The sequence below is a fragment of the Gobio gobio genome, assembly GCF_949357685.1.
Source record: "Gobio gobio genome assembly, chromosome: 10".
Classification (NCBI taxonomy): domain Eukaryota; kingdom Metazoa; phylum Chordata; class Actinopteri; order Cypriniformes; family Gobionidae; genus Gobio; species Gobio gobio.
Window position 1 is genome coordinate 1,785,379 of NC_137116.1, and position 16,492 is coordinate 1,801,870.

Consider the following 16,492-nt stretch of genomic DNA (forward strand, 5'->3'; position numbering starts at 1 on the left):
ATGAGGGTGAGTATTCGATGACAGAATTTAAATTTTTTTGGGTGAACCATCCCTTTATAAGCAGTAATTAGGAGGTTTTAGGCAAAAGTCATTAGTTAATAGTGAGAATTGGACCACCATTATTTCACCAAGTAATACTATTTGTTATCCTAATAATTATGGTCTGTATGGTTGCCAAACAACATGCTTGCCTGCCTTAGTATAGAGTGTACTGCCAAGGGCATTCAATCAGAATTAAGAGTTGAAGTTATCCTTAAAAACTCGGTTAACATCTCTCTATATTGCTAGCTTGTTTTACTGACAAACACACATGCTTACAGTACATACTCACTCCTTAAAGACACACACATACACACACACACATACACCCTTGACCTTTAGCAGCAGGCCTCTTATTTGTCAATGAGTGTGTTTGTAGCCATAGCCTCTTCACCCCTGATCAGGACCAGGCCATGGAAAATGTGATCACATTAGCCACATGTTGCTTCTAATATCATTTCAATAAAAAGGACGCTGCCCTCATAGACATAAAGCAGCCATGTAAAGTTCACCGGCCATTGCTGCTAGCCACGGAGAGAGCCATGGGGGTCTGCTGCTAATTTCCCGCCCCAAGCTATGTAATCTATGGCAGAGATTAGGGTAAAGCAGTTATTCTTGACTATTTTATTAAGAGGTGCTTTAGGCGCTGGAAGAGGGGCTTTATTGCTTTTCAAACGGCGTGCCATACAATACAAGACAAACATTTGCTGTTATTTCAGCAAACTCGAGTCAGATGTGGCGGCTCTTTTTTTCAGGAGGAACTTGGCATCAAAGAAAAGTCTCTTAAAACAAAAATCTTCCCTTCTGCACAGGTCTCGCCCTGAACTGTGTCCGGTAGATAAATAGGGAGGTGTCAAAAGAACAGGCAGGAGTCCCACACCTAGTTTTAATTAAAAGAGAGAGTGCTGACATGCACAGAGGGAGGGACGATCGGATTCGCAACTGTTACCTTTTCAGCACGTTTATGTGCGCGTGTGCTTTTCCCAGATTATAGCCAACACTTTAGGGGTTCCGAACTAACATTTATATGTCAAGTTCATAGTCATTTCAATTAGGTGTAAGGCAAGAACAAAAATATATGACCTCTGTGAAACCAAGAGAACAATGACAGACCTAGACAAGGTATATGTGACCCTGGACCACAAAACCAGTCATAAGGGTCTTTTTTTCATTGAGATTTATACATCTTCATGAATAAATAAGCTTTCCATTGATGTATGGTTTGTTAGGATAGGACGATATTTGGCAGAGATACTGTTTGAAAATCTGGAATCTGAGGGTGCAAAAACATCTAAATATTGAGAAAATCGCCTTAAAAGTTGTCCAAATGAAGTCCTTAGCAACGCATATTACTAATAATAATAAATGTATGGTAGTAAATGTACAAAATATCTTCATGGAACATGATCTTTAATATCCTAATGATTTTTGGCATAAAAGAAAAATGTATCATTTTGACCCATACAATGTATTGTTGGCTTTGGCCACAAATATACCTGTGCGACATATGACTGGCTTTGTGGTCCAGGGTCACATGTGGCAAATTATATTCTATTAATCAAGAAATACAATGTAAAAATGTATTGGTGGTGTAATATTATGTATTACGGAGTGTGTCTTGGTTTGGGGTTAAGGTTATCTTGGTGTCTGTACATAGTGAATGATGCTCAATGTGTCTATTCAAACCAAAAAGTATATTGTATTGAGCTCTCATATACCGCAATAATGCACATTTGTATAAATGATAATGCTCCAGGAATTTGAATACATTTGCAAATGTCAAGGGAAGACTACAACTCTCAACACACTGTGGTATGTGATAACGTAGAATCTGTTCACAGCGCTCACAAGTACAACAATTCAATCAACCATTCAGATTTGAGGGTTAAATTTACAGTTTAGGCTTACAACCAGGGTTTGGTTCCCTCTGATTTTAGGGATAACTTATGGGTAGGGTTAGGTTTAGGGGCAGGGATATGGTAAGAACTACATTTTCAGAAAGGTATGCTGTTCCAGGATCAACTAAATATGTTGACCCAGGAACGCGCCTAACTCTGCCAAATCAGGACGTGCGGTCACGGCTGTCTGAAATGCAATTATCAAAAAATATGATCCATCAAAGACCAGACCAAAACCTGGTTTACATTTTTTGAATGATTTTCTGTCTAACTAACTCTGTACCAGGAAAATTAGCCAGATCTTCTCTCACACACATGTTTGAACTTGATCCACGCGCCGTAACTGTAGTAAGTAGCAAGGGCAACCGGTGCGCTCTAAAACAACCTAAACTGATGAGCTTTAACCTCCTGACATTCCAAATATGCCATTCAAACACCAAAGAATAATAAACAAAATGTGGGTAATGGACCCCAAGTGGAGTATAGGTGCAGTAAGGGGACAGAGCAGCGCAGATTAAAAAAACAGTTACAGTTAATAAATAAATATTTGCTGCTGTCAACAGCATTTTAAAATTCCCGCACCTCTGACTTTTATTATGATTGCATGTTGCACTGAGTTTCACAATAGCTGAGGAAATGAATCATGTAATTGGCTAGAAAAGCAAAAGTCCGTTTGAGTGTGATCAAAAGTCTTTGTTTCTCGGGAGATGTAACAGAAAACATTTGTAGGCCTGTTCGGAGCTCATCTGACTGCTGCTGCACATGGGCAATACCAGACACATTGAAACTGGACTGCTTTGTGTAAGATACTGCCTTGTATTGTGTATATAAGTTTATATACAGTAAGTGTACATTGTGTGTATATATACAATTATTTTCTCACGCATTATTGGCTTGAAATCCGAACCCATAGTTGTAGCTATATTGCCTGTTTACATCATTCCCTTCGGCAAAGCCATAAGAGTTGCCAAAGTTGTCACAACGACAAAATGTGCTGTGAGACTGTGTGGAACTCCCTAAAAACCTCAAAAGCCTGAAAATAATTTCAATAATGCCAACATCAGGAAATTCAATTTGACTGACAGGCTGTCCTCGGGAAGAAAAGGCATTTGTTTCGAATAACTTATTTCCAATTAAAACTTTAATTGACATCTTCAAAAACCTCAGAGACATTTGTGAATGGTCAGCTTAGGAGAGGACAAAAAAACCACACAGGCTGGTATTCTAACCACTCATAAAACACTACTCCGAAACCGGATCTTCACTTTATGCGAGCTGAAGGATGTGGGTTGAGTCGACGGGGAGAAAAAGAGTGTGAGAGAGAGAAAAAGCAAATATCAGAAGTCACAAAGTAGACTTGTGTGAGTTAAACGCTGCCCTCTGCAACCCTCCAAACGCTCTAAATCACACAAATCCACTGAGATGCCCAGAGAAAAGGTCTCATTGATGAAAAAGAACAGCCAAAAATGTATTTTTGGGAGGGTATGGTTTTATCCTCATTTGCAATTGCAAATTATGAGCCCAACCTTGACCGCTCACAAAAAGTATTTGAAAATCATTTTTAAAAAATTAAAACCACTAACCTAAATTATTTTATAAGGGAATGAACTACTCAACTCACTACTCTACTCAAACATTGCTTAACAATTTCGGTTTATTGGTTTAATTTATTGTTATTTGTGGAGAAAACGATAGGAATTGTATGTATAGTTTCAAAGGGAACTTGGTCAGGCCGAGAGGGTCAAAAGTTGCCTAAATATTAGTTTGAAAGGCAAGCGTACTTCCTCCTCAAGTACGTGTGCTACACCTCTAGGTGGACGACTCAGGCCTGCCCTCTGCAGAATGTCCGAGCAGGCCAAACAGAAGCAAGCTAGAGAGCAAACTGCCATGTGTCTTTGTGTGGGGGAGTTAATGATTATCTCCCGGGTGGACGAAGACTGTGGCGCACTGCCAGTACAGTGCAGGAACGTCCCTCTTCCCTTTGTAGACGCTTCTAATCTGGTGAAAGCCTCTCCCCTGAGACCATCCCATGATAATGTCATAGACACAGAGGGTATAATAGAGCAATTTGTTTACCTTCCAAAGCCTTGATCTCTCTCAATCCTGCCTTTCTCTATCTCTCTTGCTCTTTCACGTGGAGCTCTGCACTGCTGGAGTGGGATGAGAACATATTGATCGGTGCTTGGGATTCAATAGAGCACTGCAAATTAAACTCAATGGAAAACAAATTTGTTTCGGGATTGTCACTCTGTTGTTGACCTAAAACGTCCAAACTGAGATTCACTTAAGGGAATAGTGCAGCCCAAAATGAGAATTATTTCATCATTCACTCAGCCTCATGTGGTGTCAATGTATGAATTTAAGTGTTTTTTAAATTATTACTCTAAAATATATATATCCATAAAAATGTATCCATAAAATCTATAAAAAATTATATATAATTATATCTAAAATGTAACATTATATTAGGGTTGTCAAAATTTAATTGAGCTGTTTAAAAGAGTTATTTTGTCATTTGATTAATTAGCATATATATTCTTATTATTCATTTCCTCAATACTATTCATTAATAATTAAATTAAGAAAAGCCCCCAAATTACATTTTAAGATATCAAATTATTGTGGCAGACTAGTAAATCAATGAATAGACAAAAATCTCTTTAAAAGGTCAATATATTGTTTCACATATATCCATATACTTCTTAACTGAACATAAACAATCCATTCAGCAATAAATTAGACACTGTGTGTAATGTCGATTTTGGGTCTGTTTAAACAAAAAGGGTTCTTATCCTTATCTGTAATTTTTTTTAAAAATGGAGTAAAAAGGTAATTTTAGCCAATGCGCTTTAGATTGCATTCAAGGTGTACATTTTAGCTTGGTATACATTATACCTTGGGAATATAACCCATAATCTTGATGTTCCTATGCCATGCTCTACTGTTTGAGCTACAAGAACGCATAGATTTATGACTAATCAAAACAGATCCAATGCATCAACCGGTGGCAGTGCTAACTGACTAGTCTGCGCAACCCCTACCTTTACAGTCTCCAGCAGCGGACTTGATACATACTTGCACCAACTCTCTTCAATCCCATCAACACCATTGCCCCCACCAGTGCTCATTCCTGTTCCTGCTCTCATCTCCTTTTCAGCAAGAGCAGTTTGTCAGGGTCAGAAAGCAATTCAAAACCTCTATTAATGAGTGAGAGAGAGAAAAGTGTGGTACGAGGAGGAGGAGGAGGAGAGGGGTGGGATGCCTGCCATCAAAGCCGACAAGAAAAGAAGGCCAGGTGGTTGTGGGAATCTCGGCTCTTTTTGCAGAGATGGAATCTTCAGCGTAATTAACAGGCTGGAATCGGGGCCTTCTGAAGCCAGGAGGACAACCCCTCAGAGGGGACAATTTGCACTTTTACAAGAGCCGCTGAGGGACGGGGAGAAAGGAGAGGAAAAGGGAAACTATGGCATCTTTTATCGCCGAGACAAAGCGCCGCATCTTTTCAAAGGCCTGCGCTGGAGCTTCCAGAGCAGAGGAAGAGCGAGTGAAATAAAGAAGAAGAAAAACACAAGAGAGAGAGAAGGCGGTAGGAGCTGAAGAAGTGGACAGCAGTCGGAAAAGGGGCACCGGTGCCAACATGCGGTTCACAGAGAGAAAAGGGCCGGGGGAAGTAGCCGAGAGGGTGTGGGGGCGAGGGGGGCCTGACATGCGGCCAACTTGTACACCCTCCCAGAATTCAACAGCTTCTCTCATTATCATTATTGCACAGGGCCCAAAACCAGCAACAAGCCTCTAAACGGACCTAAACTAGAGGCATGTACCCGCTAGAGACAAGACTTAAAACGCTGCCTAATATATACACTATAAAAACACACGTAGATTAAAAACTGAAACGACCTGGGTTTTGTGGCAATATTAATATGCTTTAGTATTGCTTTAACTGTTCTTTATATTACACTTTGGTGTTATCCTTAATAAACGTTTTAGGGCTAATCGTAAAGGACCATTAATATTAGTTATATTTATGATTTTACAGTATGTGTACTTTCAATGTAGTTACCAAAGAAAGTGCTGGTAAGATAATGTAACTACATGGGTTAAGGTTAGGTTTAGGGAGAGGTTCAGGGTTAGAACCTTGTTATAACCCAGGGATTTTAATTGCTATAATGGAACAGGACTGTAAAATAAAGTGCTACCATTATAGTTATCGTCCATGATGTGAACGACCATTTAATTCTTTTACATTTTAATAATCTTTAGTGTCGTCCTCCACACCACAGCTATAATGATAAGACCGCAGAAGAACGATATTGATAAAATCATTTCACAACATTTTTTTTTCCAGCTGATGAACGTCAAAAGCTTTGGCAGCCAATCAGAATCCACAGGCTTTTATAATAAACAAAGTTATCACCTGGTATAGGTTATATAGTTATCGTTATAGTTATCTTTAAAGTTCTTGGCGTGAACAGGCCTTAACAACAAATAATGTCAAGTGAAGTCTAACAAACATGAGGATATGTTTTTTTTTTTTCAAACCACAACAAACTGTGTTATGCTGTTGATATAATTGTTCCAACTATAAAAACTTAGGCATTTTTATTTGTTGCACAGTTTTGGGGAGTAAACTAACTGCCACAGCAATTGTACTAACAGTTTCCAGTAGCCTGACAGTAGTTCAGCAGTTTTCCAGTTTTATTTGTGGTTTTTAATGTACATTGTTGTCGAATTGGTATTTAAGGCTTCAAAAGTAGCATATCTTCAGAAAATTGTTTCTTCAACTCACAGTTCAATGCTCAAAGCTCTGAGCAACAGAAAAAGCATAACTTGACGTACTGAAGTCATTCTTGCCTCTGACTGACAAAAAGCCATATTCAGGTTTCCATTTCATTCGTTAGGACGCGTCAGACTCCAGTGTCAGATGGCTGACAGAGGCGGTGAAATATCCAGGGGTCAGATGCACGGCTGATAACGGCCCCTCAGCTTGACTGCCAGAGATGGGGCGTCTGCCCAGCACAAAATGCCATTTGTTGTCCATCACTCAGACACTGCGAGTTTAGCGCCGGCTCTGCGCTGAAAGGCACATTCACACAAGCTCACACACTGGATGTTTTTGCAATTCAATATTTTCACACACAGCCTCATCATTACGCTGGAACCGGAGCCTCGCTGGAGAGAGCCTGCGCTTTCATGGACAGGCAAATCGCAGTTCGAGATTGAAGTTAATAGCCCATCTTGAAATGTTTTGCTGACTCCCTAAAAACCCCTTCTCAGCATTTCACTAACAATCTGACGAGGGCTTTCGGGTTTTTTTCTTCTTTTGACCGAAGTGAAAACACCCATATGCCACACGCTTTAGATCTAGTAGTCAACTGAGAGGTGACAGTAAAGACCACATTATGCAAATACCCTCTGAAAATACCTAAAATGCATCACAAATAAACCACATTTTGCATATTTGACTACTTAAAAAATACATCGTTTTCATAAATATATACATTTTTACTGTGTAAAGGTTTTTAAAAGAACATTTATTTTAGGATAATTTTTTGAATGAAGATTAATGAGCCTGAGGCTTACAAGAAGTTTAAGTGTTCACCTGTAAAAAAAAGAAAAAAGGAAAAAAAGAAGAAGAAGCACAAAGTGCAAGTGGCCAGGGTTTAGTGTATGTGCCAGTAATGATTTGTTTAGGATGTCGGCCTTAAAGTGGTTAAAGAAAATGGCGGCAGCTTGAGGTTTTATATATTTTTCCAGTAAGCCGCACTGTAGTTAATGAAATTTAACACACCAATAGTGCCGCCTCTCCCTCGAGAGCAAGAGCTTCATAATCAGCGTGCCAACACTCTCGTTTTTTATGAAAACAAATTGCAGCCAGGGAGATGGACTAATTGTGTTGCGACGCAGAGCAAAGAGAAACAACCATTCACGTAATTAAGCCAATTTTCATGGACAAAAATAGTTGAAGGGGCAGTAAGCAAGAGCATTCATCTGGTACACAGCGCACGATCCCACCCCCGCTCATGCGTACAAAGAAAAGTTAAGCATTAAGCAAATATAGGCTGCCTCACCCTGAGAAAGTCACTGGATAATGATAGTTCAATTACAGTGGATCCCAGCATACCGCACTGTCCAATTATGAAAAATGATGATGGGCTGACAGAGGTCTTGGGGAACATGAAAGACATCTTTATCAAAGCAAATCTAAGCACTCTATCTCTAAAGTACAAAACGACTCTACCACCGCCATTACGGCACGTCATACCATCTTGATGAGACAGAGCTGCCCATCTTCCCCAGTAATGACAAAAGATGGAGGGCAGAAGATCAGTTCAAAAGATAAACGTGGAGGCCGGGCCCTTTGAAAATGTGCTCTCTAGTAAAGTTGAAAGTGAGCGGCGAGCGGTAATGCTCAGCTCGAGTGGCCCACTGGGGAATGACATCCACTCTCTTATCGCCAAAGGATGCAACATCAAGGTCTGACCAAACAGCCCACGGTAGCTGTATACGGAAGCATGGGAACTTCAGCGGGGAATTACGGAATACGTGTGTGTGTGTGTGCGCGCACTGCAGGGGTGAACTGCCGCTCTAAACATCCAGAAAGATGCCAACCACCAGCCTAGCCTGCTTTGCATTGGAAGCGTGCACACTTCCAAAGAAAAATGTGTCCTTTTTAGAGAGGAATTTCCCTCCAAATATTGGAAACAAATTCTTGAGTAGGTTTCATTTCAGTGCATATACTCCAAAAAATATGTGACCCTGGACCACAAAACCAGTCATAAGGGTCCATTTTTTTTAAATGAGCTTTCCATTGATGAATGGCTATTTGAAAATCTGGAATCTGAGGGTGCAAAAAATCTAAATATTTAGAAAATCACCTTTCAAGTTGTCCAAATGAAGTCCTTAGCAAGGCATATTACTAGTAATAATAATTTGTTATATATATTTACGGTATATTCAAGATAAATTATCTTGATGGAACATGATCTTTACTTAATATCCTAATGATTTTTGGCATAAAATACAATGTATTGTTGGCTATTGCCGTCAGACTTATGACTTATGGTTTTGTGGTCCAGGGTCACATATTATAAAAAAAAACACAGTTGTGAGAAATTCTTTGAGCCCAGCTTTTGTGCAGCTTGTGGTGTTGACCATCCACAACAATATTAATTTGGCTCCCCATTAAAATGCAGCCCAACTGGATGCCTCGAAATGTTGGATGGAAACTTTCCTGGCACTTTCTGGGCAGGAGCTACGACACCAAGACGTTTTACGGCCTAAAATTAGCAACCCTGAACACATGATGCATGGTTAATTATTTCTCACAGTCCTTCCCGGTGGGTGTGCAAAGCTACTTTTTTCCTTGTACAGTATCGACCAACTCCAGCAATGGAGCTTTCGTGAGGACGCACAATGTAGAAGATGTTTCATTGTGTAGGGTTTTTTAGCCAGAAGCCAGAGACCAGCGTTTGTTTGCATTATACAAGAGCAGTGTTTACTTAATGCTTACTTCAGAAAAGGATATTCTGAGAATGCCTTATTATTATATATATTCATGTTGTTCATTGCACATGCAAAACCTGCTTTCTTCCCACAGATGCCAGTTCCTTGAGGCTGCCCTTGTTGCCCCTGTATTTCCTAAAACCTTTTTTTTTTTTTATGAGTACTTTGTGATTAAGTCTTGCCATTGAAAACATTAGTGTCATAAATACAGTAAATAAATACAGTATACATTCAGACACCTTCAACATTTTCTCACATTATCACAACTTATTCGCTATAGTTTAGAAAATGGTAATAGAACATGACAAGAACTCAGAGTTAAACTGTGTCAGAACAAATTCATCTTGATAATGTCAGATAATTTTGATAGAAAGGTATGTAATGTATTACAATCAACCAATCAGCTGTAAGCTGTTAAATTTAAGTACACAAATAGATAATACCAATTCAGGTCAACCAATTACCAAGCAATGCTTCATTTTGTTCAGTCTGTGGTGTAAAAGTTTGCATTAGCAATTAAAGAAGAAAAAAACACTTAAGCAAAACAGGTCAGGTCAAAGTGTCTAAATAATTTTGGTCCCACATTTATTTGATCTGTTTTACTGGTAGTCCACTGTATTAAGGATTTTTGAATATAATATGTCACAGTTTACTTTATTTTGCTATCCTCGCTTACATAAATGAACTGCAGAGTTCATTATACACCCAGCTGTATAAAATGATATCTGGTGTCTGAATAATTTTTGGTTTGACTATTATTTAAAATGAATAACCTTCAGGTTTAACCAGCACTGTCAAAAAACAAAGCAATGGATTTCCAAATAACCCAGCAATGGTTGATTTTAACCCAGAATTTTCTCATACATTTACTGTATTGAATTCAAGCAAATATTGCTCAAATAAAATAATAATATAGTAACAATATATAACAATTGCAAATAGACTAAAAAATAGAATTACAGAAATTCAATGCAAATATTTTCAGCAATTTAATTGTCTAAAATAAATGATTACTTTAGAGTTCAATGGCAAATACAAGACAGCATGCATAGCAAGAAAGAATAATGAGCTACAATTCACTCAAAACACCAGTACGTCCGCTTCTACGGCCAAGGAGTTGCAGACAGCCTGTGCTGTAACATGATAAGCACGTCTCTCTCGCAGACATGGCTTTAACAGTTCTGTAATGGCTGTCTTTCCCCTACTGCACGCTGCACCCTACTCTGCTCCACAGCATGGGGGCCTGTTCTTAAATATCTTTTTTTTTTCTTAAAAAAACAAGGCTTGAGAAAAAAAATAAAATGCATTATGCTGGGAGGAAACACAGCAAGACACTAAAGTCATCTTTAAGGTATGCACACGACTGCCAAAACACAGTCAAGTGATAGGCTTAGACTTTTCCTACAAATGGGTGAACGAAAAAGGAAAAAGAAAAAAAAGGGTGTGCAGTTCCAGTGCGGCAGAGAACAGCTGAAACAGTGTTTAGACACACGCGTAAAAGGCCCTCCCACGAACGAGTCACTATGATGTCATAAAGAGGTGCCACAAGCGAACAACAACAGCGCAGTACAGTAAAAAGAAGAAGAAGAAGAAAAAAAACTAAGTAGAATGAATGACGTGTGACAAATGTGAGCAAGGTTGAGATCGAGCTGCCTCACCTTTGGGAAGCACAGGGCGATTCACGCAGTGAGCTGAGCTCAGGTGGGCAGGCGCTCTCGACGGGAAACAGTGCCAGCTCTGCCTGCGTTCCATAAGCCACCCATCAACCTTTCCTCTCACTCAAGATTGGGGTTAACTAAGCAGGCCGTCTGGTCAAAAGCTGCCCTACAGGTTCCCATTGAGGACGAATATGTGTATGCATGCACTCTATGTGCAGTATCACATGCCAAGATGATTGAAGCATTATCAAATGTGAATTGAAACTGGTTTCATTATGGTCAGTCACTAAGTCAGCATTGGAACAAAGACATGCTCACCTGTGTGTGTGTGTGTGTGCGTGTGTGCGTGTGTGTGTGTGTGTGTGTGTGTGTGTGTGTGTGTGTGTGTGTGTGTGTGTGTGTGTGTGTGTGTGTGTGTGTGTGTGTGTGTGTGTGTGTGTGTGTGTGTGTGTGTGTGTGTGTGTGTGTGTGTGTGTGTGTGTGTGTGTGTGTGTGTGGTTGTTTTATGAACTCACACACTTACGCATCGCACACAAGACATTAAATGGTTTTCTCACAATTCTTCCAGTCTGGCACTTTATGGCTTTTAACAAGAACTTCTTATCAAACACAAACTTACATGCGAGGGGTTATACATCTCTAATGGCTCATGCACCATTAGTCTTTTCACCAGCTCTCATGTGTGAAAGCATATTGTGCACATAACACATTCAGCTAGCTTGAAGCTAAATGTCAGCCATTTTGCCTGTAAAAGCCCAGTTTTGAGTGCTGACAGGCTGTGTCTTCCAGCAAGACATCACACACAGCTTCCATTGTTGCTTTACAGTGTTATGGCTTGATTTTATTACGTCTTGTCAAAACAACATAGGCTGCACAAGAACTTTTTTGATTTGTTATCCATTGCTATTTGATTTCTATGTGCAACTTGTTCTCTTCAATGACAGCATCATAATGTAAACAGCAAAAAAAGACCACATTTAAGTGAAACAGAGGGAAAAAAGTTTTGCCCTCTAATGAAAACCTATGTTCTAAGATTAAAACAAAGTATAAAAAAGTAAAATTACAAGTATATTACAAAATGAAATATGCTTGAAATGTGATAAATAAATAAATAGTGTATCGTAAAAATATGCAGATTGTTACAATAGATCTTTGTCACTTCACTTCATTGTATATTTTAATTACTAAGTATGTTCCGACAAAAAAAAAATATGTGACGTCATTTAGCCTACTGTATGCATATGACCTACCCCGGGGGAAAAAATCATCGCCAAGAAAATTCATGGCCCATAGAATCACCAAGAGTCGGATTCAACTGAAATGCTGAATTAATTAATTAATGCATAGCCTATATATTGTCGCTCAAAACCAGAAAAATCTTCAAAAATGTTCGTGACAGAGTCAGGCCTCCTTTGAGCTCATTATTGATTTGAAACGCAATTCCAGCTGTACCTTCAAAATAATTCATATTTGTCTGCAATAATATCATAAATATATTACACAAATTACACTCTTTTCCCCTTCGAATTACACTTTCATTTAAATCAAAATATGATTTTACCATTGCAAAACGGTTACTAATGCTCATAGAGAAAGAGAGCGAGAGAGAGAGAGAGAGAGGGCGAAAATACCTGGGCGCCAGAAGAAGAAAAAAAGATTTCTCTGTTAAACTCAACTTAAACGATCGATATATCAAAGGCAAAGCTTGGACAAAGTGACTAAGTGGGTGTAAATAAAACCACAGAATATTAATGTTAAATCAGAAAGCATTAAACCCTCGTCGAAAAATGAATGAAGTGGCCTAACATTATGAATCAAGCACTTTATGGCCACTTGATTCGTTCACTAATAGCAGATGATCCAGCCGCCAGATGGTGGTTTGTGCCTTACACAGATCCCACATGAACCTGTTATAATATCGTTTAATTAAACACAATTATGGCTGTGATATTTAATTGCACTGAGGTATGAGAAATAATTAAAAGCAATGACCGTCGGTGTCTTATAAAAACGTAGCCTATATTTATGAAGCTTCACGGCAATAAGCTACCTGCAATTTCTTTTTGTAATGACGAGACGGCAAACTGTTGAGATATAATAACTAATAATAATAATAATAATAATAATAATAATAATAATAATTTTGTAATGTAGCCTACTGATATTACATCATTGGCGTTTTTAAAATACCTATATTTTAAAGAGAATACATAAAATAATGTAGTAGGCTACATTTAAAGAATAATAATTAATTATGCTTTACTATTATTAATAATAATAATTATAATAATTCACATACACATTGCTGTATCCTCTGTATGCTATCTTCGTCTGTTAAATTATTACTATTTTTTAAAGTAGGCCTATTCTTTATGCATTCGTGAGCAACTGAACCCGTATACTCTTATAAACATTTTAACTCGATATCTCACACACAGATTTAATGCAGTCATAAAGTAAATATGTCTCATATGAATCTGGAAGAGCAGAACACTGATCAGCTATTCAAAGTCACAAAATGAAATATGTTATAGATTATGTAGGCTAAGGAAAGTACAGAATACGCCATATCAGTAGTTTTTAATGAGCGCTTGTGTTTTAGAAATTGAGATCAGGCCCTGCAACACTCTCCAACACAAAAACGAAACTATAATATCTAAACAATTAATACCTTGAACTGTAAATAAAAGAAGGGCTGCTATATATATGGATTGAGCACTCAGGAGAGTTGTCGTGTCACTATACTGACCTCCAACATAAAACCGTATTCATCTTGAATGACCAACAACAAAACACGAAAAACGACAGTCTGACCTGTTAATCGCAAAACACGACGTCTGGAAGTGTGCATGAGAAAATATCGAGGCCCACATTTCTGTCCCAAAACAAACTGGCTGTTCTCCCTGCAATTTGAATCAACAGGTCATCAGGCCCACGCGGGCTTTAAAGTTCACACACTAAAATATCTTAATATTTGAATCAATGTCGTTGAAACATAAGGTGAACATTTTCAAAACGGTTTCATACTACTAGTTCTTCAGTTAACAAAACATTATTTTTTATTTAGCTTATCATTTTAAGCTCGTTACAACTGTCAGTACACTTTTTATGTAGCAATGTGATGCTGCAAAGCCTTTTCTAATGAATTGCTATATTCGCATGCAAAAGTTCTCACAGTTTCACGGGCACTCAATGTAAGAAAACAGTTTGAGTGTGAAATCCTACCTATTACACACAAGTCGGAATACAAATGAAAGCCAAACAAACAATAAGCAAAGACATCGTGCAGAGTCCAGAGGAGATTTACACACTTTTCCTCGCCTTAGAACGAGTCCAGAAAATAGCTGACTCTTTTTTTCCCCCCTTCAGTACGACATAGCCTATATGCATTATTGATTTGCCATTCGCAGATGAAGCATACCGAGCCGCGACAGACCCCAGAGGACAAGGATTCCTAAATGCAACCTCCTAATTTTAGATTATCGGAAGAATTGTCCGTTTTGTTTCATATTCCTTCTTCTATGGCATCCTGTGGACCTGGCTCTGGAGATCTCCACACTCAGTCTGTGCGTCCTGGGGTCCATGAGCAGTGCTAGAGCGCCCACTATTTCAACAAGCAGGAATATGATTTCACAAGACCTGGAACCACTCAATAAAAAAGTTACTATCCCTTTCGACAACTCTCCGCTAACTTTCGTGTAACAATTCTCTACGGTTTCTCGACTTCGCTAAAACAAGAGAGTGAAACAACACGGCGTGCAAGCGCTCTCCTGATCTTTTCAGCCAAAGCACCATCACAAACGAAACTTCTGAACAAGCATCTGGCATAAAGGGTGGACGCGCGGATCACGGCGAGTTTGAGCGATTTCAATGCAATTGAGAGCTGAAAAACAAACGCACCGGACAAAGACGCGCTCTCAGCAGGAACTGATCAATGAAAATGACACTTTGGTGATGTGCGCAAGGGTTCAAAGTACCGTGCGGCCGCTCAGGAGCGAAAGAAGCGCAATAAGGACCTACTTTTGGCCAGTTTTCTCGCCCTCGCCTTGGATCTCATCTTGTCGGCTTGTAGATTCCTCGCGTCCTCCTTGAGCTCAGAAGCAGCAGCAGCGCTATCTTCATCTCACGAGCATTGTCAGTTTGGACACCTTCGCACATGCGCACAGGCCATTCAATCTGACACCCTCGTCAGGGCCAAAAACTTTCCAATGTATTCATCATCATCACTTTTTGTCCTATCGTGTCTCCTTTAGATCACTTATCTCTTTCCCTCCTCCTCCACTCGCTCCGCAACATCTCGGATCGCCCCCCACCTCCCCTTCTTGAGCTCCCGAAGAGGAATAAGTGCAATTTTCAGGGACCTGCGGAATTCGGTACGACACTGGACATTGAATCCTGGATGGGGTCAAGGTCGCAGCCCTCGCACGCAAGGTGATCACGAACAACATTTCATGCACCCGAAATATTTTAAATATTGTTCCAAATTATTTAAATATATAAAGCATATTCTTTCATCAAATAAATTATTATGATTATTATTAGTAGTAGTAGAAGTATTCATGTTGTTCTGAAAATTGAATTATATGGGCATATTAGCTACTCATTTTGAAATACTCATTTATTGAAAGTCTTTGTACCTGATGTAAGAACATTGGTGAGTGCCTCATATTTAAATATAAAAAATAAAAAAAAACTATAACATTATTAATTTAGCTGCGTTCTATAAATAGGTAAAAGGTGTGTTCAGTTTCAATGTTGCTATTGAGAGCCACCCGAGTCTCCGCGCGCGAGACTCCAGACGGCCAGGAGCTCCCGCGTGCATGCGTGCATGTGTGTGTGTGTGTGTGTGTGTGTGTGTGTGTGTGTGTGTGTGTGAGAGAGAGCGAGAGAGAGAGAGAGCGAGAGAGAGAGTGTGTGTGTGTGTGTGTGTGTGTGTGTGTGTGTGTGTGTGTGTGTGTGTGTGTGTGTGTGTGTGTGTGTGTGAGAATGTGTGTAATGTGAAAAGAGTAGAAATACTGTATGTATGAGTGCATGCGTGGGATCCGCACTGAGAAGGTATGCATATAAACTCTCTCTTGAAACAATGCACTCTGCGTCTTGTTTGGGTTTTAGATCTGATTAGGTTTTTGGCATATACAAATTCGGGGCAGTTCATGTGCAGGTAAAGCAAGCAGGGAACGACGAGGCAACCGATTCACTCATGTAAGTATGATTCTGTTGAAATATTTGTTGTACGTATACTAAAGTATATATGGACTTAAACTGCCGTCATGTTTGCATGCGCGCAATCATTGCATTTTAATGGTCATTGTAAGGCTGTAGGCGTGCTGTCAGAATCAAGCCTCAGTGCAATAGCAGGCTCAACATCCGCTGTTATTTTCTGCGATTGGCACG

The 16,492-nt window shown here is 39.2% G+C and overlaps 1 protein-coding gene across 1 annotated transcript in view; it reads right to left on the reverse strand.

Annotated features, from left to right (window-relative positions):
• prdm16 (PR domain containing 16) overlaps nt 1–15,276 on the reverse strand; it is a 261,281-nt gene extending 246,005 nt beyond the window's left edge. Inside the window, exon 1 of the mRNA XM_079827678.1 lies at nt 15,119–15,276. Coding sequence (XP_079683804.1) covers nt 15,119–15,155 — 37 coding nt within the window. The 5' untranslated portion in view covers nt 15,156–15,276. The remainder of the gene's footprint in view (nt 1–15,118) is intronic.
• Nucleotides 15,277–16,492: the final 1,216 nt, after the last annotated feature.